Source organism: Brachyhypopomus gauderio, chromosome 17 (genome assembly GCF_052324685.1).
Source record: "Brachyhypopomus gauderio isolate BG-103 chromosome 17, BGAUD_0.2, whole genome shotgun sequence".
Taxonomy (NCBI): domain Eukaryota; kingdom Metazoa; phylum Chordata; class Actinopteri; order Gymnotiformes; family Hypopomidae; genus Brachyhypopomus; species Brachyhypopomus gauderio.
The window spans coordinates 18,730,368-18,755,227 of record NC_135227.1 but is presented as its reverse complement, the minus strand read 5'-3'; the positions used below and the strand labels follow the sequence as shown (position 1 = coordinate 18,755,227).

Sequence of the window (24,860 nt, the reverse complement as noted above, 5' to 3'; positions counted from 1 at the left end):
CTTAAAATATATAACAATCACCATATTGCTTATACATAGAAATAACAAAATAACTACATGTGACTGACAGAATAGCTTTATTTATGTGATGGTGACAGAATAACTTGTATAACTAATTGTATAGAGATGCAAAGAAGAGTGAGAGATCCTCCCCAGGTACTTTTATTTATATATATATATATATATATATATATATATATAAATTAAAGTGCAGCACACAATCCAGTTGTTTCGCAGACGATGACAAAAGACTTTATGTAGGGCGATGTAGGGGACAGAGTTGCTGTCCCTGCAGATAAATAGAGATTAATACACTTACCTGAGGCCGTCTGTGTTCTGAGATTACATATCTGTTTGTTTGTTTACATGCATGTATTAGCGTGCGTGTGCATGAACACGTGTGCACATTCAGATTTTCTGAACACAACGCAAGATGTAAAGAGGACAGATACACAAGTTGCTTGTCCATATATATTTGGTTTATAACACATTACATATAAAGCTGTAATGTAATTTTTGAGTATATTAAGTAGTTAAGATGTCCTATTCCTGTTACGTATATTGTGCTGTGGTGATGGTTCATGAACGGTTAGAATCCTTCGCTGTCCAAATGGCCGTTGTGGTTTGCGTTCATAGAGAGCGCCAGGCGTAATCGGTAGTGGTTCATGTCGTTTCCTGTTTTATCCGCTAGTGCGTTACCTTACTGTGGCATGGACGCTCTCGGGTGATAAATGCAGTGGAGAGTCTTGCTGTCTCTAAAGAGGAATAGCGATTAACGCACGTACCTGAGGCCATCTGTGCTCAGCAGAGATTACATATCATTTGGGGCACCACCGTCCTGTGGCACTCGGGCCCCTGCTGTGTGGCAGGTGTTCTGCTGCGGCCCACAGAGACGTGGACTCCAGCCTCCTGGCGCCCGTCTTCCGTGCTGCTGTAAACCTTTGATGAACTGCTTGATGCAAACGCTTGAACTGGGTGTTGTTGTTTAGGGAGAGCCCAGGAAGTCTAACTAAATCATTTACATCAATATTGAACATTGGTTGGGCTTGAGTTGCAACCCCGCCTCACCCCACACCCTTAATGATGGTATCTTGTGTTCTCTCTCTCTCTCTCTCTCTCTCTCTCTCTCTCTCTCTCTCTCTCTCTCTCTCTCTCTCTCTCTCTCTCTCTCTCTCTCTAATGACTTTGTCTGAGTTAAGGACATGAATACGGTAGAACACCCCGCCCCCATCTCCCACTCTGCCCCGCCCCTTATCCTGCAGCTACCAATGACCTTGTGGGTACAATCCAGATACTATCACAGTGTAGTTTATCACTGCAACCCCTCCACTCACAGATCTCTCTCTCTCTCTCTCATGCACACACACACCCACTGATTCTGCTTTTTAAGCTCAGCATTTAAGTTCTGACTTCAATTATACAGAACACTGACCCTTAAAGCACAGCAGCAGCATTATACACACACACACACACACACACACACACACACACACACACACACAATTTTGCAGGCATTTGTTCCCTTAAGCCAAATACTTTTATAGATTTTGCAGGACAACCAACTTGTCAGTGACATCAGTTTTAAAACACACGTGCGTGCGCAGAACTGCGTGCTGACTTGATCATCGAGGCCCAGGCGAGTGCCACGGGGACACCCACATCAGCTGGGACGCTATTGACGTGTCTTGTGTTCTTGCTGAGTTTGTTTGCAGTGCATGCTGTAGCAGCTCCGAGCTTTGCACTGAAGCCATGTGAACATTCAGGCGTTCAAACTTTAATGGTGTTTACAGCACGCAGCAGATATGAGTCCCGCACACAGCAGGTCAGCTTCTGCAGCAGAGAGAAAGATTTCCTTTAACTGCATAAAAACAGCCCTCCCACGGAGACCTGCTTTATCTGTGGTGTGTACTGAGTGAACTTGAAGCTTGTTTCGTGTTTGGACATGAATAATCACACAGGAACCCCTCTGATTGGTCTGGAGGAGGGAGGCAGTAACCATGGCAAATGTGAACTTTCAGACATTTAGGCTTCTTGCCTGTTTTTGCGGTTATCCAATCAGATAACGTGATTGCGTTGTCGGGAAATGCCCCAAAATAAGCCGAACAGGATGTAGAGATAAACAGAGAAAGCAGTAAGGTGGGGCGGAGTCTGTGTGGGAGGGTGGGGCGGAGTCTGTGTGGGAGGGTGGGGCGGAGTCTGTGTGGGAGGGTGGGGCGGAGTCTCTGTGGGAGGGTGGAGCGGAGTGATGGGTAGACCCTGTATATGTGTAGGAAGGAACACGAGTGCAGAGAAAAGCCCAGCCCAGTTCCCGGCGGGCACTGGTGGTTCTGCAGAGCCGGGTCTGTAACACCACCTCCAGTGTTCCCAGTTCCAGTGTTCCCAGTTCGTTGGCTTACACCACGTGTGTTACGTTGGGTGATCCTGCACATCACAGCATGTTTACTTCAGGAGCAGCAGAAGACCTCGCGCTTCAAAATGTGATTGTGAACGCGTGATTGTGAACGCGTGCGTGAGCTAAACCAGTCACGCCCTTTACCAGCTGGCCCTCGTTTCATTCAGCAGACATTTGGACAATATTATGTTTTTGATTTACAAATTATTTTTGAGAATGCAGCTTCCTTTGCAATTATGATGAGCATAAATATTTAATTTCTGAATTCAGTCCTGAGTTCACTGCTCAGCAAATTAAGGTGTTTCATCATAAGGGTTGTTTATTATTATTATTATTTATAGTATTTATACGCATACCGGCATTATAATGTTATAGTTATAATAGTTATTATACTGGCGAAATAAGAAGGCACAAAGGATTAATAGCAGTTAATTGTCAACTGAAATGTCATGATCATGACAGGCATAATAATACCACAGAGCTTTGGGCTCCCATGCATTACTTTATGGGCACACACACACACACACACACACACACACACACACACACACACACACACACACACACACACACACACACACACACACACACACACCACTAAACTGCTCAGTGGACAGCTGTTTTTTTCTGCTTGAGTTTTCATTTCTTCCCAGACTCACTCTTACTCTTCCTCTTTTTTATTCTCCTCTCTCTCTCTCTCTCTCTCTCTCTCTCTCTATTAAAAATGTGCCTTACTTTCAGTTTTCTTTTGCACTTCTGACATTCTGGTTCGGTTCTGTTGCACCACTAACTGCACAAGCTGGCAGTGACTCTGTGACTCTGGCAGTAATGAAAGTGTGATTTTACACCGTCTGATTGAACCGTCTGATTAATGCGTCTGATTAAAGTGTCTGTCGTGTTGCTCCTTCTCTTTGCTCTGACTGCTGTACTGAACAGTGTCATTAGACACCATAGCTCACAGTAGAATGATTGTAAACAAAGAGAGATTAGCTAAACCTAAAGTAAATAAAGGAGAGGACCAGCACAATGTTGGTGTTTGTTCAAAGCAGTTATAATCGCTATTAACTTTGAAAGGCAACAAATCAGTAATAACTACAATAATAAGGTTTATAGTGCTAATCCCAATGCTAATATTCCTAACGGGGGTGCAGGGTGTTGGGGATTAAAGGGGGTGGGGTGTGTGGGGTTTTCAGGATTGATGATGATATCCTGCAGTAGGAGCTGATTGTCCTGAGATGAAAACGTCATGAACTTGCAGTTCGAGGTTTATTCTCAAGCTCAGAGGAGTTTCTGGCACGAGCAGGTGTTGTAGGGTCACCCGTGGGCAGGGCGGGGGGGGTTGTAGGGTCACCCGTGGGCAGGGTGGGGGGGGGTTGCAGGGTCACGCATGTTGTAGGGTCACGTGTGGCCAGGGCGGGGGAAGTTGTAGGGTCACCCGTGTTGTAGGGTCACTCATGGCCGGGGGGGTTAGTTGTAGGGTCACCCGTGGCCAGGCAGTGCAGTGTGATGGTGGTATGAAACTGCAGGGTTGTGCTGTGAAGTGCTGGTGTGGAGATCAGGGAGCGTTTAACCCTGCGGGGCCGACTTCACCCGCCCAGTCTCACGTTTACTGGCCAAGAAACATCAGACCGTGGAGAACCCAGCACACATGTTGCCATGGTGAATTGAACACCACTGGGTCAGTCTGACAGGGCACACCTCTCCCTCTATCCCTCTATCACCTCTATCTCTCTATCCACCTCTATCCCTCTATCCACCTCTCCCCCTATTCTCCTCTACATCTCTTCCTCTTTCTCTCTCTCTCTCTTCCTCACCTAAATGCCTACATGAATGTTTGTCTGTACTTTTTACATTTGTGTGAGAGCCAGAGTGCTGCATTTTTAATGTGTGTGTGTGTGTGTGTGTGTGTGTGTGTGTGTGTGGAGTAAGTGATAGGGGACACCTAGTGTGGCCTTCATCTGGTCCAAAATGTAGTCAAGTTGAACCAACAACTTGTCTGTGTGTATTCATGTGTGTCTGTGTATGTGTCTGTATCCGCGTGTGTGTGTGTGTGTGTGTGTGTGTGTGTGTGTGTGTGTGTCGGCAACCATATGGGTAAGCTGTGGTCCCTCTCATGTAACCCAGGCTGTGTCCAGTACTGTATCCTGAGTACACTCACCCGTACCGCCCCCTGCTGGCTGCTGCCCAAACTACACCTGTCCCTCTAATCAAGAGTCTTGCGGGTGGACTGGCACTCTGGTCTGAATCTCAGGAGGGTGTGTGCGAGTCTGCATAGGATCGTTGGAAAATGTCTTTTGTTCTGAGTTAAGTGTGTCTGGTTCATCATTCTAGATGATTCCACTCTAGAGGTCAGAGGTCACACCCCTGCTGACTGGAGCACATAGTGTCTGAGTCCACACACCAACATTAATGTGTGGATGTGGTTACTGTGTATTGCAGGCTCATGAACCCATGGGACTAGTGTGTAGGGCTACTGCAGAAACCCTCCAGTGTTTACATGAGCAGGATCAGGAATTGTGGTTTATAAACATCATTCGTAGGGCCTGAGGGTAATGATGTTTTCTTTACAAACCTCAGTAGTCTCATGATCGCCCCTGCCCGCTGACCCAACTCGCCCCCCCCGCCCGCTGACCCAACTCGCCCCCCGCCCGCTGACCCAACTCGCCCCCCGCCCGCTGACCCAACTCGCCCCCCGCCCGCTGACCCAACTCGCCCCCCGCCCGCTGACCCAACTCGCCCCCCGCCCCCCCCCTGCTCTCAGCCCAACGTGACCACTCATGGAGCAGGAACGTTGGGGTTCTCTGTGTGGTGTGTGTGTGTGGTGTGTGTGTGGTGTGTGTTCGTGCCTGTATGCATGTGGGCTGATTGTTTTAAGTCAGTGTGTTTGGTGGTAAAATCAGAGGGACTGCTCTGTGTGTGGTTGGATGTGATTTGTGCATATGCATGGTGTGATGGTGTGTGTAGATGAGTGTAGGCATGGAATTCCATGTGTGTGCGTGTGTGTGTGAGAGAAAGAAAGAAATAACAACAGTACTACGCCCTCTTTAGGAGATCACATCTCATGGTAAAGATCTCCTCAGCTGAGCTCCTTGGTTCAGTGACTTAATTTACGAGCCTTCTGTTCTCTTGTGCCTCAAGCCAGAGTTCACCAGAGAGGAACTTGGTTATTGCTCAAGGACCACAAACCTCATCTGACCATCTGAAGGGCGCTTGTGTAATATCCTTCTGGATTGCAAAACACAGTTGGCTGAAACAGACGATTTTATTGAGTATTGTTTTGGTTGTTCTGTAAGATACTGCTGTGATTGCAGTGAGAGATGGTATGATTGCGGTGAGAAATGGCGTGTGATTGCGGTGAGAAATGGCGTGTGATTGCGGTGAGAAATGGCGTGTGATTGCGGTGAGAAATGGCGTGTGATTGCGGTGAGAAATGGCGTGTGATTGCGGTGAGAAATGGCGTGTGATTGCGGTGGGAGACGGCGCGATTGCGGTGGGAGACGGCGCGATTGCGGTGGGAGACGGCGCGATTGCGGTGGGAGACGGCGCGATTGCGGTGGGAGACGGCGCGATTGCGGTGGGAGACGGCGCGATTGCGGTGGGAGACGGCGCGATTGCGGTGGGAGACGGCGCGATTCAATCAATCAATCAAAGTTTATTTGTATAGCGCTTTTCACAACACATGTTGTCACAAAGCGCTTTACAGGATTTAAAAGGTTAACAATACTACGGGTCCAGAACCCTAATGAGCAAGCCAAAGGCGACAGTGGCGAGGAAAAACTCCCTATGATGGTGGGGAATAGGAAGAAACCTCGGGAGAACCAAGACTCAAAAGGGAACCCATCCTCCATTGGGCGGCCCGTTAACACACAAATTACACAAAATACAGACAAATACACAAGTCACACACAAATCACACAATCAGACTAAGTAAAGGTAAAAAATGAAAGTTCTGGGTTATGATATTGTCACTGTAAATGTCTGTTGATGAACGCCAGGCTTTCATTCCGTGTCGGAGCAGCGATGCTGGTATTGTCGGCTCCGACTGCAATGTTACTCTCCAGGTGAACCTCGGAGAAAAGATACGAGATGTAGTAAATATGTAACAGATTAATCAAAGGCCAAACTAAACAGATGAGTCTTTAATCGAGTTTTAAACATTGAGACTGTGTCTGAGTCCCAAATAGAGGCAGGAAGATTATTCCACAGTTGTGGAGCTTTAAAAGAAAAAGAAAAGAAGCGATTGCAGCCCCTGAAGTCCTGGCTTTTCTTATTCTGTGCGGACGATCTACACGGATGATTTACAGTGGTCTGCCTCTTTGATTGACAGGTACAAGCCCTTCTTCCCGTTCCAAGTGCAGCCCACACCAGCGGCGTCATGTGATCCAGAGCTCTCCATCGGAGACACACGATTGGTGGAGGGACGCCTCCGCGTGACCGTGGTTGAATGTAGCAGGTAGGACGATCTTCACTTGTGATGTAACAATGCCACAGAATTCTCACATTGCCTTGTTCTCCAAAGGGCCAAACTCTCCGTCACATGTGCTTGTACCAGGCAGCACATATTGCATATTCATAGAAAGGTTAATGTGTGGGTCCTGGGTGTGGGTGCCTGCAGTGGCACACCAGAACGAATGATGGGTGTTTGATCCACAGTATGATCCACACCATCCAACAGAGGTGGATCCTGGTTGGCCACGTGAGGTGGATCCTGGTTGGCCACGTGAGGTGGATCCTGGTTGGCCACGTGAGGTGGATCCTGGTTGGCCACGTGAGGTGGATCCTGGTTGGCCACGTGAGGTGGATCCTGGTTGGCCACGTGAGGTGGATCCTGGTTGGCCACACGAGGTGGATCCTGGTTGGCCACACGAGGTGGATCCTGGTTGGCCACACGAGGTGGATCCCAGGCCTGATAGTTTTCAGGCACCACGCCGGAATTCCGAGAGAAAAAAAATTGAGGGGGGGGGGGGAATCCGTCAAATCATAATGATAAACCACACGCGCGCGCATGCCATCTGTTTTGAGGCCGAAATATGATCCTTACGAGGTTCCCAAGTTACGATTTTTCGTGGTTACTACACATCTCCCATTTATTGTATAAAGCCTCGTTTGGACCTAAATGGTTCTGCGTCGTAAACGGAACTTGGTGTTTGGTGTGCGTGGCGTCAGGATTAGTCAAACGCAGCTATGGATAAAGGTATTTGCCAAAAGGCTAGCTTTAGGATAGGATAACTGCGTATAGTACGTTATTTACGTATATACATGTACGTATGTTCCGATTTACACCGAAAATCGATTTACGACGGATCAACGTCGTAACCCGGGGACCGCCTGTATTTCAGACATCGGAAGAGCTTCAGAGGTAGATGCAAGATAACTTCAGTATTTTATCTTTATTCTGATTAAGTTAAATTTTTTTCAGAAATATAAGAGTGTTTTTTTTTGAGCCGGTACAGGTGGTCAGACGATCTGGTTCATCCTGGCCGCCTTACGTCGTAAGTTGTAATACATGAACAAAAGCACAAAATGTATGTCCTAATAAACCAACACAAAATATTTATTAAATTTATTAAATTTTATATATAAAAAACTAACTATAATCATAATACTTGTAATTCTTTTAAACTTTATTTGCATAATTTCTTTGAGTTGTCTGGTATCCTATAATTTACTAACAGTAATGAATAAATAATTAATTATGCCTGTTTTTAACATATTGTGTCTAATCTAAATCTTTAGGTTACAGCATTTTCTCAGAATATTAATAGAAATTAGTTTTTTTTTCACTATAATGATTACCTGACTTATTTATTATTAATTAATTTAAAGATTAATTATAAAATATTCTAAATATGGTACACTAACACCCCCCCCCCCCCCCGCTCAGAAAAAGTTCAGGCTCAGGAGTTTTTCCCACTATCACCCCTGGGATCCTGGTTGGTCACATGGAGGAATATGATTCGTTGGAAGGGCTTTTGGTTGTCCGTTGTGGCTCAGACAGGCAGGTACAGACACTCGTGTATACGCTGCCTAGAAAATGGCCCTGATCACTTCTGGAAGTGGAGCGAGTGTGTCTCTGCTATTAAGTGTTTACACAGATCTGGGTCGGAGCCATGCGGGCTCAGGTTTCATAGGTCCTGTTCATGCTAGTGCAGGCCATGTGGCACAGCTCGGTGCACAGCTGCTGGGGAGGTCCACTTCCACGGCTGTCTCACACTGCCACCTGCCTGTGAGCCCCTGTAACTGCAATGAATCCAAATACTAACTAATTCAATTACTGATTTCAGGCAGCTCAGTTATATCTTTCACACATGTGCTTTACACACACACACACACACACACACACACACAGGTGCTGTCTGTAGGTTAGTGTGTAGTGTTCTGGGAGACTGATTGTTTGGTGATCTCTTGAGATTCAACTTTATACACACACACACACACACACACACACACACACACACACACACACACACAATTGTGTTTAATCAAATTAAATCTTAAACGGCCTGGCTGCAAGCTGTTCTTTCTCACACACAACCACCCCTCCAATATGGGGTTGTGTGTGTGTGTGTGAGAGTGTGGTAGAGTCTCTCATTAATAATGCACATAGTCAGCTGTTATGAGCTCAACCCTGTCCTCACGTACCCTCTGTGTGCGCGTGTGTGCGCGTTAGAATATGTTAATATATCATGATAATTTCCACTATCCAGAAGAGTATTACTGTTTATTATTATTATTATTATTATTATTATTATTATTATTATTACTTTTGAAGAGGATGTAAGCTATTGGTAATAATAATAGTTTAATAATAAACAGTAATCAATCATAATAACCTAACAGGAGCTAGCTGAGTGGGTGGAGCTAACTGAGTGTTGGGTGGAGCAGAGCCGTGGAGCGTTGGGTGGAGCTAACGGAGCGTTGGGTGGAGCTAACGGAGCGTTGGGTGGAGCAGAGCCGTGGAGCGGAGCTAACGGAGCGTTGGGCGGAGCTAACGGAGCGTTGGGCGGAGCAGAGTCCCGTGCTAATCTCCCTCTCACACTCTCAGTCCTGGGGATGAGGGTTTGGTGACTCACCCTGGTATCGTTTGCTGGGTCAACATTTTGATTGCAAACCACTTACTGTTGTGGGACGGTGAGAGCCGGACGTCGTCGTCTTATTATTTATTATTATTTATCATGTCCATCTGCAGACCGCAGGCTGGTGGCTCTACATCAGAGACCAGTCTCAGGTCTACACACACAATATAATTGGGCCCATCTGTGAAGACATGTATGGAACTGTAGTCATAACTTTACAGCATGCTTATGTAATGCATGAATCTCTAAACGTTTTTGTCACTACTAAGTGCTTTTAGTTAGAGATGCACTGACCGATATACCGGTGACCGGAATCGACCGGTGTTGAGCATGACCGGGCGTATCCTGTGACCTGTGACCGTGTCGTGTAACTGATTCTGGGCAGGTACACTTGTTCACCACAAGAGGGCAACAGCGGCACAAATACAGCCGCACGACAAGGTTTTACTACCCGGCGCACTTGTTTTCATTGGGAATATGTTTGCTCATTATTTTAGTTGGAGGTTTGTGAAAATAAATAATGAGTTTCACCTTTAACCCTGTTCATATATTTATATTCATATACTCGGGCCACTAGGCAGAACAAACACAAGGTAAAGCAGGTAAGTAACGCAGCCACAGGCGTATGGCAGGGCCGGTGTAGAGCAGGCTAACCCACGTAGCGAGGGGAGGGGTGCTGGCTGTATGTGCAGCACTGGACGGCACCACCTGTGGGGATTTCAAGCGCCCGAGTCCAATTAGGGCCAGGTGCTAATACTCGGGTGATTGGGAGTGAGAGGGCGTGCGCAGAGTCGGAGTGGACGTGTGTGAGAGGGAAGCAGAGTGTGTGCGCCCTCTGGTGGCGTCTGGGCGGACCCACCGTGACATAATTAGAAAATCAGAATCATATCATGATTTTATTTGGTTGTATAATATTTTTTTTATCTCAACACTTTATATGTTTACACATTTTATTAATCATATTTAACTTAATTAAATGTTCATTTACTTTATTTAACTTGAGTAAACTTAATGAACCTTATATGGACTTTTCATCCAATCTTCATTTTAACTTTGTTTTTTAAGCTGTCAATATTTCACTTTATTTTAATACATTTGTTTTTGTTTAAAAAATGGCAAAATCTTTGAGATTTTAGGTCTTGGAAATTTACAATATATTTTTCTTATTGAGTATAATATTTTGAATTTTCACTGTGTATAAAAAAAAAACTCATGAACACAAAACAAATTCATTGGCATTGCCTTGTTTTTGAGTTTTTAAATGAGGTGGTTAGGGTTAGTTTGTATTTGTACTACCAGCCCACCCTGTCTGTGGGCTACAGACCCTTCTGTCAGTCTACAGTCCAGCATGTGAAATATTTATTCGTCCACTAGAGGGCGCTGGAAGACCAAAATATCTGATGAAAGAGAAGGGCTATGGTGGCAGGACAACTACTCCTTTAAAAGGAGAGCTTAACAATACCTGAAAGAGTTTAATATCTCTCTCTCTCTGTCTCTCTCTCTGTCATTCCTTCCCTCCCTCCCTCCTTCTCTCCCTCTGTCCCCCAGGTTATTTATTTTGGGTTCATATGAGAGGAAGACATACGTTCACTGCACTATGGAGCTCAGCAGCAAGGAATGGCAGGAGAAACCGCGCAGCTCCATTAAAACGGTAATATATCAAATATACACAACGTATATACACATATATACATCATATAAACCCCGTAGCTCCATTAAAACTGTAATTATATCAAATATACACAACGTATATACACATATATACATCATATAAACCCCATAGCTCCATTAAAACGGTAATATATCAAATATACACAACGTATATACACATATATACATCATATAAACCACGCAGCTCCATTAAAACAGTAATATATCAAATATACACAACGTATATACACATATATACATCATATAAACCCCATAGCTCCATTAAAACGGTAATATATCAAATATACACAACATATATACACATACATCATATAAACCACGCAGCTCCATTAAAACGGTAATATATCAAATATACACAACGTATATACACATATATACATCATATAAACCCCGTAGCTCCATTAAAACTGTAATTATATCAAATATACACAACGTATATACACATATATACATCATATAAACCCCATAGCTCCATTAAAACGGTAATATATCAAATATACACAACGTATATACACATATATACATCATATAAACCACGCAGCTCCATTAAAACAGTAATATATCAAATATACACAACGTATATACACATATATACATCATATAAACCCCATAGCTCCATTAAAACGGTAATATATCAAATATACACAACATATATACACATACATCATATAAACCACGCAGCTCCATTAAAACGGTAATATATCAAATATACACAACGTATATACACATATATACATCATATAAACCCCGTAGCTCCATTAAAACTGTAATTATATCAAATATACACAACGTATATACACATATATACATCATATAAACCCCATAGCTCCATTAAAACGGTAATATATCAAATATACACAACGTATATACACATATATACATCATATAAACCACGCAGCTCCATTAAAACAGTAATATATCAAATATACACAACGTATATACACATATATACATCATATAAACCCCATAGCTCCATTAAAACGGTAATATATCAAATATACACAACATATATACACATACATCATATAAACCACGCAGCTCCATTAAAACGGTAATATATCAAATATACACAACGTATATACACATATATACATCATATAAACCCCGTAGCTCCATTAAAACTGTAATTATATCAAATATACACAACGTATATACACATATATACATCATATAAACCCCATAGCTCCATTAAAACGGTAATATATCAAATATACACAACGTATATACACATATATACATCATATAAACCACGCAGCTCCATTAAAACAGTAATATATCAAATATACACAACGTATATACACATATATACATCATATAAACCCCATAGCTCCATTAAAATGGTAATATATCAAATATACACAACGTATATACACATACATCATATAAACCACGCAGCTCCATTAAAACGGTAATATATCAAATATACACAATGTATATACACATATATACATCATATAAACCCCGTAGCTCCATTAAAACTGTAATTATATCAAATATACACAACGTATATACACATATATACATCATATAAACTCCACAACTCCATTAAAACGGTACACACACACACACACACACAGAGCCCTAATCCTAGTCCCAGAGCTGCTGGACATTGGTGGTGGATCATCTTGAAGTGTAATGTCAGAATGGCGTTAATCCAGTATGTTATGTTTCTTTTCCTTATGTAACATTTTTAGGTAAATGAGCAGTAGACAGTCACACACACACACACACACACACACACACACAGCATTTACTGATTATTGCAATTTAGAGGAATTAACATTCTCAGACGGTTCTCTCTCTCTCCTTCCTGACACAACAAGCATTTCACAGTGAAAATGGCAACTTTAATGGATTTTTGAGCCATTTTACACATCCGCTTACAGCTCCTTCCTGTGTGTGTGTTTGTGTGTGTGTGTGTGTGTGTGTGTGTGATGGAGAAAAATAAATGTATTTAACATAAATGTATAATAAAATATACATTATATACACTGTATGTATGTATATATATATATATACACAGTGAGTGAGTGAGGAAAATTTTTGCAACTTTACAAGTTCTCCCACTTAGAAGTCATGGAGGGATCTGAAATTTTCATCTAATCTAAAGGGAAAAAAATCCAGAAATTACAATGTATGATTTTTAAATAATTTATTTGTGTTTTACTGCTGCAAGTAAGTATTTGAACACCTGCCAATCAGCAAAAATTCTGGCCCTGTTGGTCCACCTCTAAAAAAGTCCACCTCCACTCCACTTATTATGCTAAATTAGGAGCACCTGTTTGAGGTCATTAGCTGCATAAACACACCTGTCCACCCCACACAAATCAGTAAGACTCCAACTACTAACATGGCTAAGACCAAAAAGACACCAGAGACTAAATTGTAGACCTCCACAAGGCTCGAAAGGTCTACGGGACAATTGTCAAGCATCTTGGTGAAAAAATATCAACTGTTGGAACAATTATAATAAAATAGAAGAAGCTAAACATGACTGTCAGTCTCCCTCAGATTGAGGCTCCATGTAAGATCTCACCTTGTGGTGTAGCAGTGATGCTAAGAAAGGTGAGGAACCAGCCCAGAACTACACAGGAGGAGCTGCTCAATGACCTGAAGAGAGCTGGCACCACTGTTTCCAAGGTTACTGTGGGTAATACACAAAGACGTCATAGTTTAAAGTCATGCATGACATGGAAGGTTCCCCTGCTTAAATCAGTACACATCCAAGCCCGTCTTAAGTTCACCCATGACGCGTGGTGAAGGAGCGTGAGGTTGGAGTTGAGGTTGTGGTGAAGGAGCGTGAGGTTGGAGTTGAGGTTGTGGTGAAGGAGCGTGAGGTTGGAGTTGAGGTTGTGGTGAAGGAGCGTGAGGTTGGAGTTGAGGTTGTGGTGAAGGAGCATGAGGTTGGAGTTGTGGTGAAGGAGCGTGAGGTTGGAGTTGTGGTTGTGGTGAAGGAGCGTGAGGTTGGAGTTGTGGTGAAGGAGCGTGAGGTTGGAGTTGTGGTTGTGGTGAAGGAGCGTGAGGTTGGAGTTGTGGTGAAGGAGCGTGAGGTTGGAGTTGTGGTGAAGGAGCGTGAGGTTGGAGTTGTGGTGAAGGAGCGTGAGGTTGGAGTTGTGGTGAAGGAGCGTGAGGTTGGAGTTGTGGTGAAGGAGCGTGAGGTTGGAGTTGTGGTGAAGGAGCGTGAGGTTGGAGTTGTGGTGAAGGAGCGTGAGGTTGGAGTTGTGGTGAAGGAGCGTGAGGTTGGAGTTGTGGTGAAGGAGCGTGAGGTTGGAGTTGTGGTGAAGGAGCGTGAGGTTGGAGTTGTGGTGAAGGAGCGCGAGGTTGGAGTTGTGGTGAAGGAGCGCGAGGTTGGAGTTGTGGTGAAGGAGCGCGAGGTTGGAGTTGTGGTGAAGGAGCGCGAGGTTGAGGTTGTGGTGAAGGTGCGCGAGGTTGAGGTTGTGGTGAAGGTGCGCGAGGTTGGAGTTGAGGTTGTGAGGTTGGAGTTGAGGTTGTGGGGTTGGAGTTGAGGTTGTGGTGAAGGAGCGCGGGGTTGGAGTTGAGGTTGTGGTGAAGGAGCGCGGGGTTGGAGTTGAGGTTGTGGTGAAGGAGCGCGGGGTTGGAGTTGAGGTTGTGGTGAAGGTGAGCGAGGTTGGAGTTGTGGTGAAGGTGCGCGAGGTTGAGGTTGTGGTGAAGGTGCGCGAGGTTGAGGTTGTGGTGAAGGTGCGCGAGGTTGAGGTTGTGGTGAGGGTGCGCGAGGTTGAGGTTGTGGTGAGGGAGCGCGAGGTTGAGGTTGTGGTGAAGGAGCGCGGGGTTGGAGTTGAGGTTGTGGTGAAGGTGAGCGAGGTTGGAGTTGTGGTGAAGGTGCGCGAGGTTGAGGTTGTGGTGAAGGTGCGCGAGGTTGAGGTTGTGGTGAGGGTGCGCGAGGTTGAGGTTGTGGTGAGGGAGCGCGAGGTTGAGGTTGTGGTGAAGGAGCGCGAGGTTGAGGTTGTGGTGAAGGAGCGCGAGGTTGAGGTTGTGGTGAAGGAGCGCGAGGTTGAGGTTGTGGTGAAGGAGCGCGAGGTTGAGGTTGTGGTGAAGGAGCGCGAGGTTGAGGTTGTGGTGGAGCGCGAGGTTGAGGTTGTGGTGAAGGAGCGCGAGGTTGAGGTTGTGGTGAAGGAGCGCGAGGTTGAGGTTGTGGTGAAGGAGCGCGAGGTTGAGGTTGTGGTGAAGGAGCGCGAGGTTGAGGTTGTGGTGAAGGAGCGTGAGGTTGTGGTGAAGGTGCGCGAGGTTGAGGTTGTGGTGAAGGTGCGCGAGGTTGAGGTTGTGGTGAAGGTGCGCGAGGTTGAGGTTGTGGTGAAGGTGCGCGAGGTTGAGGTTGTGGTGAAGGTGCGCGAGGTTGGAGTTGAGGTTGTGGGGTTGGAGTTGAGGTTGTGGTGAAGGAGCGCGGGGTTGGAGTTGAGGTTGTGGTGAAGGAGCGCGGGGTTGGAGTTGAGGTTGTGGTGAAGGTGCGCGAGGTTGAGGTTGTGGTGAAGGTGCGCGAGGTTGAGGTTGTGGTGAAGGTGCGCGAGGTTGAGGTTGTGGTGAGGGTGCGCGAGGTTGAGGTTGTGGTGAGGGTGCGCGAGGTTGAGGTTGTGGTGAGGGTGCGCGAGGTTGAGGTTGTGGTGAAGGAGCGCGAGGTTGAGGTTGTGGTGAAGGAGCGCGAGGTTGAGGTTGTGGTGAAGGAGCGCGAGGTTGAGGTTGTGGTGAAGGAGCGCGAGGTTGAGGTTGTGGTGAAGGAGCGCGAGGTTGAGGTTGTGGTGAAGGAGCGCGAGGTTGAGGTTGTGGTGAAGGAGCGCGAGGTTGAGGTTGTGGTGAAGGTGCGCGAGGTTGAGGTTGTGGTGAAGGTGCGCGAGGTTGAGGTTGTGGTGAAGGAGCGCGAGGTTGAGGTTGTGGTGAAGGAGCGCGAGGTTGAGGTTGTGGTGAAGGAGCGCGAGGTTGAGGTTGTGGTGAAGGTGCGCGAGGTTGAGGTTGTGGTGAAGGTGCGCGAGGTTGAGGTTGTGGTGAAGGTGCGCGAGGTTGAGGTTGTGGTGAAGGTGCGCGAGGTTGAGGTTGTGGTGAAGGTGCGCGAGGTTGAGGTTGTGGTGAAGGAGCGCGAGGTTGAGGTTGTGGTGAAGGAGCGTGAGGTTGGAGTTGAGGTTGTGGGGTTGGAGTTGAGGTTGTGGTGAAGGAGCGCGAGGTCGGAGTTGAGGTTGTGGTGAAGGAGCGCGGGGTCGGAGTTGAGGTTGTGGTGAAGGAGCGCGGGGTCGGAGTTGAGGTTGTGGTGAAGGAGCGCGGGGTCGGAGTTGAGGTTGTGGTGAAGGAGCGCGGGGTCGGTGTTGAGGTTGTGGTGATGGAGCGCGGGGTCGGTGTTGAGGTTGTGGTGAAGGAGCGCGGGGTCGGAGTTGAGGTTGTGGTGAAGGAGCGCGGGGTCGGAGTTGAGGTTGTGGTGAAGGTGCGCGGGGTCGGAGTTGAGGTTGTGGTGAAGGTGCGCGAGGTCGGAGTTGAGGTTGTGGTGAAGGTGCGCGAGGTTGGAGTTGTGGTGAAGGTGCGCGAGGTTGGAGTTGTGGTGAAGGTGCGCGAGGTTGAGGTTGTGGTGAAGGTGCGCGAGGTTGAGGTTGTGGTGAAGGAGCGTGAGGTTGAGGTTGTGGTGAAGGTGCGTGAGGTTGAGGTTGTGGTGAAGGTGCGTGAGGTTGTGGTGAAGGTGCGCGAGGTTGAGGTTGTGGTGAAGGTGCGCGAGGTTGAGGTTGTGGTGAAGGTGCGCGAGGTTGAGGTTGTGGTGAAGGTGCGCGAGGTTGAGGTTGTGGTGAAGGTGCGCGAGGTTGAGGTTGTGGTGAAGGAGCGCGAGGTTGAGGTTGTGGTGAAGGAGCGCGAGGTTGAGGTTGTGGTGAAGGAGCATGAGGTTGAGGTTGTGGTGAAGGAGCGTGAGGTTGGAGTTGAGGTTGTGGTGAAGGAGCGTGAGGTTGGAGTTGAGGTTGTGAGGTTGGAGTTGAGGTTGTGAGGTTGGAGTTGAGGTTGTGAGGTTGGAGTTGAGGTTGTGAGGTTGGAGTTGAGGTTGTGAGGTTGGAGTTGAGGTTGTGAGGTTGGAGTTGAGGTTGTGAGGTTGGAGTTGAGGTTGTGGGGTTGGAGTTGAGGTTGTGGGGTTGGAGTTGAGGTTGTGGGGTTGGAGTTGAGGTTGTGGGGTTGGAGTTGAGGTTGTGGGGTTGGAGTTGAGGTTGTGGGGTTGGAGTTGAGGTTGTGGGGTTGGAGTTGAGGTTGTGGTGAAGGAGCGCGAGGTTGGAGTTGAGGTTGTGGTGAAGGAGCGCGAGGTTGGAGTTGAGGTTGTGGTGAAGGAGCGCGAGGTTGGAGTTGAGGTTGTGGTGAAGGAGCGCGGGGTTGGAGTTGAGGTTGTGGTGAAGGAGCGCGGGGTTGGAGTTGAGGTTGTGGTGAAGGAGCGCGGGGTTGGAGTTGAGGTTGTGGTGAAGGAGCGCGGGGTTGGAGTTGAGGTTGTGGTGAAGGAGCGCGGGGTTGGAGTTGAGGTTGTGGTGAAGGAGCGCGGGGTTGGAGTTGAGGTTGTGGTGAAGGAGCGCGGGGTTGGAGTTGAGGTTGTGGTGAAGGTGCGCGGGGTTGGAGTTGAGGTTGTGGTGAAGGTGCGCGGGGTTGGAGTTGAGGTTGTGGTGAAGGTGCGCGGGGTTGGAGTTGAGGTTGTGGTGAAGGTGCGCGAGGTTGTGGTGAAGGTGCGCGAGGTTGAGGTTGTGGTGAAGGAGCGTGAGGTTGAGGTTGAGGTTGTGGTGAAGGTGCGTGGGGTTGGAGTTGAGGTTGTGGTGAAGGAGCGTGAGGTTGGAATTGAGGTTATGGTGAAAAACCTGATTCAGGCAGATAGATGCACAGCAAAGTGGCACCTCACAGCTTAATTAAACCAGCCACAATAGGCTTTGTGTACATGAAAAGGTTTGTGTGTGTGTGTGTGCGTGTGCATACAGCCCGAGATGGGACTACTTTTAAGCAGATCTTTGTGTGTGTGTGTGTGTGTGTGTGTGTGTGTGTGTGTGTGTGTGTGTGTGTGTCCCCAGGGTTTGTGATATGCACAATGTATGATTATCCATTATTCATTAAGTTGATGATTCAAAACTGAATTTCTTTTCTATTGCGAATTGGTGTGTGTGTGTGTGTGTGGGGGGGGGCACATGTTTGGGTGTACCTATGCATAGGGCTGTGTGAGTGAGCGAGAGACGTGTGTGTATCTGAATTTGCAGTTGTGTGGACAGCGTGGCAATTCAGATGCAGATGTGTGTGTGTGTGTGTGTGTGTGTGTGCGCGCGTGTGTGTGTTTTATCAGAACCTTCCAGACTTTGGGAATCAGAGTCCTCAGCAGGTCTCAAACGGGGATTATTACTGTACCATCTGGGAAAGGTCACTCAATGTGTCTCCCCATCTCTCTCTCTCTGTATCATAAGTAAATAATGGCTAAAGTAAAGCTCTCTTCCTCTGTCTCTATCTCTCCATCTGACTCTCTCTCTCTCTCTCTCTCTGTGTCTCTGTCTCTGTCAAGTCAAGATGGCAATATTGTGCAAGGTACAATATTGCCAAAGCAATATTGAAAATCCCATTTCAGAAAATGAATATGCATTAGCATATTCAATAACCGATTTGTAGCTGCATTACTAAAATGAAAATGCAATTAAAATAATATAATGATCTCTGACGATGCTAATAATAATAATCGCTGATGGGACGCGGTTACTCGGCCTAATTATAATGTTTATGTCCTGATAACGGTCTGCTCTCCAAGCTCTCTGCACGTGCTGCTTTGCTAGCACTAGTTGTGCTGCTGTGAGGTGATCTCCTCTCATTAGGGTGCAGTTCTGGGGTCTGTAGTGCAGTAAAGGCGGGGTTTCTCCTGTATATGTCCAAGAGCATGATGGGAAGGTACTAGTGTCACACAGTGTGTCACGTTCCTTAGGTGCTGCACACCTGAGACACACTTCACTGCTATGGCAACATGAAGGAGAGGTGGTCTCCTCATCTCCTCCGAGCAGAATGACGAGTTTATCAGAGTCCCGAAGAAACTGAACACTGTTAGTTTCTTGAGTTTTTAAAACGGAATCTCTTAATTGATTTTTCGGGCAAAATATGAAAATGTGTATTTATTTGGTCTTTATTTCAGTTCAGTGACGTGTCTAACATGGTCTCTGCTTTTCCTGGCAACCAGGTTGTAGAGTGTCTGCCTGTTTACACTTCCAGGTCGCAGGGTGTCTGCCTGCTTACACTTCCAGGTTGTGTTCACATATTCTAGGTTTAGTGTGAACGCCTCCTGCTGCTGCTTGTGGGAGGTAGAACGGGGTAAACACGTGTGTGGGAGGTAGAACGGGGTAAACACGTGTGTGGGAGGTAGAACGGGGTAAACGCGTGTGGGGGAGGTAGAACGGGGTAAACGCGTGTGGGGGAGGTAGAACGGGGTAAACGCGTGTGGGGGAGGTAGAACGGGGTAAACGCGTGTGGGGGAGGTAGAACGGGGTAAACGCGTGTGGGGGAGGTAGAACGGGGGTAAACGCGCGTGGGGGAGGTAGAACGGGGTAAACGCGCGTGGGGGAGGTAGAACGGGGTAAACGCGCGTGGGGGAGGTAGAACGGGGTAAACGCGCGTGGGGGAGGTAGAACGGGGTAAACGCGCGTGGGGGAGGTAGAACGGGGTAAACGCGCGTGCGGGAGGTAGAACGGGGTAAACACGTGGAGACCTCTGCATTCCAGCAGGTGGTGCTGTTGTTCATGGCAGCAGCACCAGCACAGCTTCTCAGTGCTCTGTTGCCCCTCGTGGCCAGGAGCACAGATGGGAATTCCCCCAGGGGCTATCGGTGTGACCTCTGACCTCCTGGAGCTGAGCTGCTCTGCCCCAGACAAAGCTCTACTGGTCACCTTTCATTTGTGTGTGTGTGTATGTGTAAGGGCTGATGGTAATGGAGGTTGTCTCACACCAATCATGCAGTTTTAGAATACATCACACACATGAATACACACACTCCTCTTATTTACACAGGGCGCTGTTAACAATACACACACACACACACACACACACTCACCCTCCTTATTCTGGCAGGATAATTCAATGGGGTTAAATTTAGCTCTTTTCCATTACACCAACGTTGAGGGTTTTATTACTGTGTGTGTGTGTGTGTGTGTGTGTGTGTGTGTTTGCACACCTGCTGATTGCTGACTGATGGTCTTATTCTTCTTCACAGCCGCACATGCTCTGTGTATCTCCTTGTTTGTGTGCGGTCCATGTGTTTTCATTAGTGTTTCATTAGCATTCTGTATTTGTTCACCTTTGACCTCTTTACACGTCTGACTGTGTCCTCACATATATAACCCATGCCTGTGATGTTCGGAACCAAACTCTGGGTTTGGGTTCAAAGCTCAGCTCTTCGCTCTCTAAAGGTGAAAATATTGATCGCTCTACCAAACTCATGACTGGTGAAATGAACTGCCGTTGTTCTGGTTCTGAAGCCTGATGCGTCTGTGCTGCGCTGGGGAGGTCCACGGTGTCCATGGTGCTGCTGGGACACTGGTGGACATGCTGCTCCTTCTGACCCCCTCTCTCTGTCCCTGTCTCTCAGTTCCTCTCCCCCTCTCTCTGTCCCTCTCTCTGTCCCTGTCTTTGTGTCCCTCTCTGTCTCCTAGCCTCCTAGTCTCTCTCTCTGCTCTGTTATGTTTTGATTAGACTGCAGTGCTGAAGCTAGACCTCATTGTTCTGGACTTTATTGCGTTTCCCGCATGCTGGCCAACAAACTCTCACTGCTGGGGAGATGAGATGGGTAGTGGGCGGGGAGATATGGGGTAGTGGGCGGGGAGATATGGGGTAGTGGGCGGGGAGATATAGGGTAGGGGGCACAACAGCTGGATGTCTAAGATTGAGCTCTGGTGGGTGTTGTTGTTTGCCATAATGAGTATTACTGGGCAGTGGTGTCTGTGGTGGTGGACTGTGGTAGTGTGTGTGGTGGACTGTGGTGGTGTGTGAGGTGGACTTCGGTGGTGTGTGTGTGTGGTGGTGTCTGTGGTGTGAATGGTGGTGTGTGTTTGTGGTGGACTGAGGTGTGTGTGTGTCTGGTGAATTGAGGTATTTGTGGTGTGTGTGTGTGTGTGTGTGTGTGTGTGTGTGGTGGACTGTGGTAATGTGTGTGGTGGACTGTGGTAATGTGTGTGGTGGACTGTGGTAATGTGTGTGGTGGACTGTGGTAATGTGTGTGGTGGACTGTGGTAATGTGTGTGGTGGACTGTGGTAATGTGTGTGGTGGACTGTGGTGGTGTGTGTGGTGGACTGTGGTGGTGTGTGTGGTGGACTTCGGTGGTGTGTGTGGAGGTGTCTGTGGTGTGAGTGGTGGTGTGTGTTTGTGGTGGACTGAGGTGTTTGTGTCTGGTGAGGTGTGTGTGGTGCCTGTGGTGTGAGTGTGGAGGTGTGTGTCTGTGGTGAAGTGAGGTGTGAGTGGTGAAGTGAGGTGTGGTGTCTGTGGTGGTGTGTTGTGGTCTGTGTTGTGGTCTGTGGTGGTGTGTTGTGGTCTGTGGTGTCTGTGATAATGTGAGTGGTGGTGTCTGTGGTGGTGTGTTGTGGTCTGTGGTGTCTGTGATAATGTGAGTGGTGGTGTCTGTGGTGGTGTGTTGTGGTCTGTGGTGTCTGTGATAATGTGAGTGGTGGTGTCTGTGGTGGTGTGTTGTGGTCTGTGGTGGTGTCTGTGGTGAAGTGAGTGGTGGTGTTTGTGGTGGTGTTGTGGTCTGTAGTGAAGTGAGTGGTGGTGTCTGTGGTGAAGTGAGTGGTGGTATCTGTGGTGAAGTGAGTGGTGGTGTCTGTGGTGAAGTGAGTGGTGGTGTCTGTGGTGAAGTGAGTGGTGGTGTCTGTGGTGAAGTGAGTGGTGGTGTCTGTGGTGAAGTGAGTGGTGGTGTCTGTGGTGAAGTGAGTGGTGGTGTCTGTGGTGAAGTGAGTGGTGGTGTCTGTGGTGAAGTGAGTGGTGGTGTCTGTGGTGGTGTGTTGTGGTCTGTGGTGAAGTGAGTGGTGGTGTCTGTGGTGAAGTGAGTGGTGGTGTCTGTGGTGGTGTGTTGTGGTCTGTAGTGAAGTGAGTGGTGGTGTCTGTGGTGAAGTGAGTGGTGGTGTCTGTGGTGAAGTGAGTGGTGGTGTCTGTGGTGAAGTGAGTGGTGGTGTCTGTGGTGAAGTGAGTGGTGGTGTCTGTGGTGAAGTGAGTGGTGGTGTCTGTGGTGAAGTGAGTGGTGGTGTCTGTGGTGAAGTGAGTGGTGGTGTCTGTGGTGATGTGAGTGGTGGTGTCTGTGGTGATGTGAGTGGTGGTGTGTTGTGGTCTGTGGTGAAGTGAGTGGTGGTGTCTGTGGTGAAGTGAGTGGTGGTGTCTGTGGTGAAGTGCTTCCTGAGGCCGCTGTCTCTGCCACTCTGCTCAGTTATTTGGTCCTCCTCCCTTCTTCTGCCTACATTCTCCTAGTGGTTCAGCACGATGACTCCGGTCCAGGTATCAGAACCACCACAGGAAGTGTCTGTATGTCTCCCACATTTCCAGTCATTATCTGAAAGTAAATGTCACCTGTTGATTATCTGCCTCTTCACTGCCTGTCTGTCCACCTGTCTACCGCGCTGTTTCTGTCTGTCCACCTGTCTACCCCGCTGTTCCCGTCTACCTCGCTCCACTTTTGAGTGGCTGGCAAGTTGGGGTCTCGTATGGCAGAAACGGACAAACGAAATGTCAGGGTGATAACGTGAGATGATTTCGGGCCAGGAGTGCTTTGAGGGGTGCCGTATTTCCTCGAGTGACTTTGGTCTTCTGACAACACTCTCCCTCCTTGTGCCTCCTGAGGACCTCCGGCCCAGATGGAGGTGGTTCTGAACACCACGGCTGAACATTTGTGTGCGTCTCGCCAGCAACAATCAGGACGTTAAGAGCGAGGTGGCGTACACGCTGACAGCTGTAGAATCTCTCCGGCCCCCGAACAGAGATGAGAGGGGGCTGTTTTGTTTTTTTTTAAGTTCTGTCTCCATAACAACCCATCCCTTTGTCTGATGCTTGATGAAAAGAGACCTCCTATCACAAAAGCACATCGGCAACATGAAAATTAAAATATTGAGGGCTGAGCAGGGGCCACGGACAGGGGCCACGGGGGCTCTCTCATTTGCCCCGACGTCTGCTCAGATGGCTCTTTCACTAGCAGACATGATCGATGCATGAAACTAGTACGCATATTAGTAATCGCTGTTGTTGTAAACACAGTTGTTTCACTTATTAAGGTTGTTTTTTTATTGATTTCACTTTGATGGCTACTATTGGCATATTTGGCTCCCTAATGCCAAGTGTGTGAATTGTTTAATCAATCAGTCAGTCAATGAAAGTTTATCTGTACAGCACTTTTTTACAATGGCTGTTGTCATGAAGCAGATGTATAGACGTCTGGATCAAAGCATCGAGAAAGCAAGTCAAGAGGAACATCTGATGATGATGATGATGATGATGATGAAGAAACCTCAAGAAGAACCAAGACTGAACCGGCTGAATCCGCCCACAGCTCAGGGATGATATTGAAATGAACGTTTCTGTGTTTGAAACGGTTAAATTACCACGTAGATCATAGAACATGAACATGGTACGGCTATCAAAATGGGAGATAATTGAGATGTGTGGATGTCGTGATGAACCCGGTGCTTGGGTGGAGAGGATGCTGGCCAGTCTGGCTTTGGTGATTAAGACGACCAGGACCACGTCACCGTAAACACGCGGTGGTGGTTGAGCTGTCCAGGCACACGTGAGACATGAGGACAGACGGACAGATAGAGACAGCGTTTGGCATCGCATGTGGGAACGTTTCATAAAATGACATTTCCCGGGCAGTTTGTCCGGAGACTGTAGCGTATCATAGGTGTATCTGACTAAGGCCCGTTCTACTGACCGTGCTGCCTTGTCTCCTCTGCACGTGTGTGTGCGTCTGTAGCTTGTTGCGTGTTCGCGGGGAAGGGGGTCGTGGTGTTCCGCGGGTCACGGGCCGTTTGGCTAATGAGGGTGGAGGGATGTGGTGGAGGAGAGGAACGAGTGATTGAATTATGCTCTCTGGGAGAAAGGGCGGTGATGACATCAGCGAATGTGGCGTGTGATCTGAGCCAGACACCGGAGGCTTCATGTGGCGGTACACGTCCACACTTCCTGTTCCAGCCCCCCTCACTTCCTTTCTGTTTGCGTTCATGGTGTTTCAGGTAATGGAGTTATTCTTTCTGCTTTATAAACCCCACCCACGTCTCGTAGATTACCCTGGGCTAGTGACCAGAAGTGTGACTGAGAGCCCAGTAGAGTGAGGCGCAGGTCAAAGGTTATGGCTTCCTTGTGTGTGTGTGTGTGTGTGTGTGTGTGTGTGTGTGTGTGTGTGTGTGTGTGTGTGTGTGTGTGCGCGCGTGCAGGTGAGCTCAGACACTAGTGCAGTTCCACTCCCTTTCGCTGCACACACACGTGCTCCAACATCCTGGTCCTGAACTGTTTGTCTGTTCTGTGCTTGTCCAGTGTTGGTCTGAAACCCTTCGTGCTTCCTGTCAGGATACTCATCTAAGTCTGTCTGAGACACCCCCCCCCCCCCCCCCACACACACACACACACACACACACACACACACACACACACACATAAAACAACACACTAATCACACACTTTAGTTATTGTTTGCCTTTTTTGTTGGTCAGTTGATATGTTTGTGTGTATGTACCTTCGCATATGTGTGTGTGTTTGTGTGTGTGTGTGT

The 24,860-nt window shown here is 47.6% G+C and overlaps 1 protein-coding gene across 1 annotated transcript in view; it reads left to right on the top strand.

Annotated features, from left to right (window-relative positions):
* The window catches only part of pdzd8 (PDZ domain containing 8), a 47,022-nt gene that overhangs the window by 3,041 nt on the left and 19,121 nt on the right, over positions 1-24,860 (top strand). The window contains exons 2-3 of the mRNA XM_076978421.1: positions 6,720-6,845; positions 11,017-11,119. Coding sequence (XP_076834536.1) covers positions 6,720-6,845; positions 11,017-11,119 — 229 coding nt within the window. The remainder of the gene's footprint in view (positions 1-6,719; positions 6,846-11,016; positions 11,120-24,860) is intronic.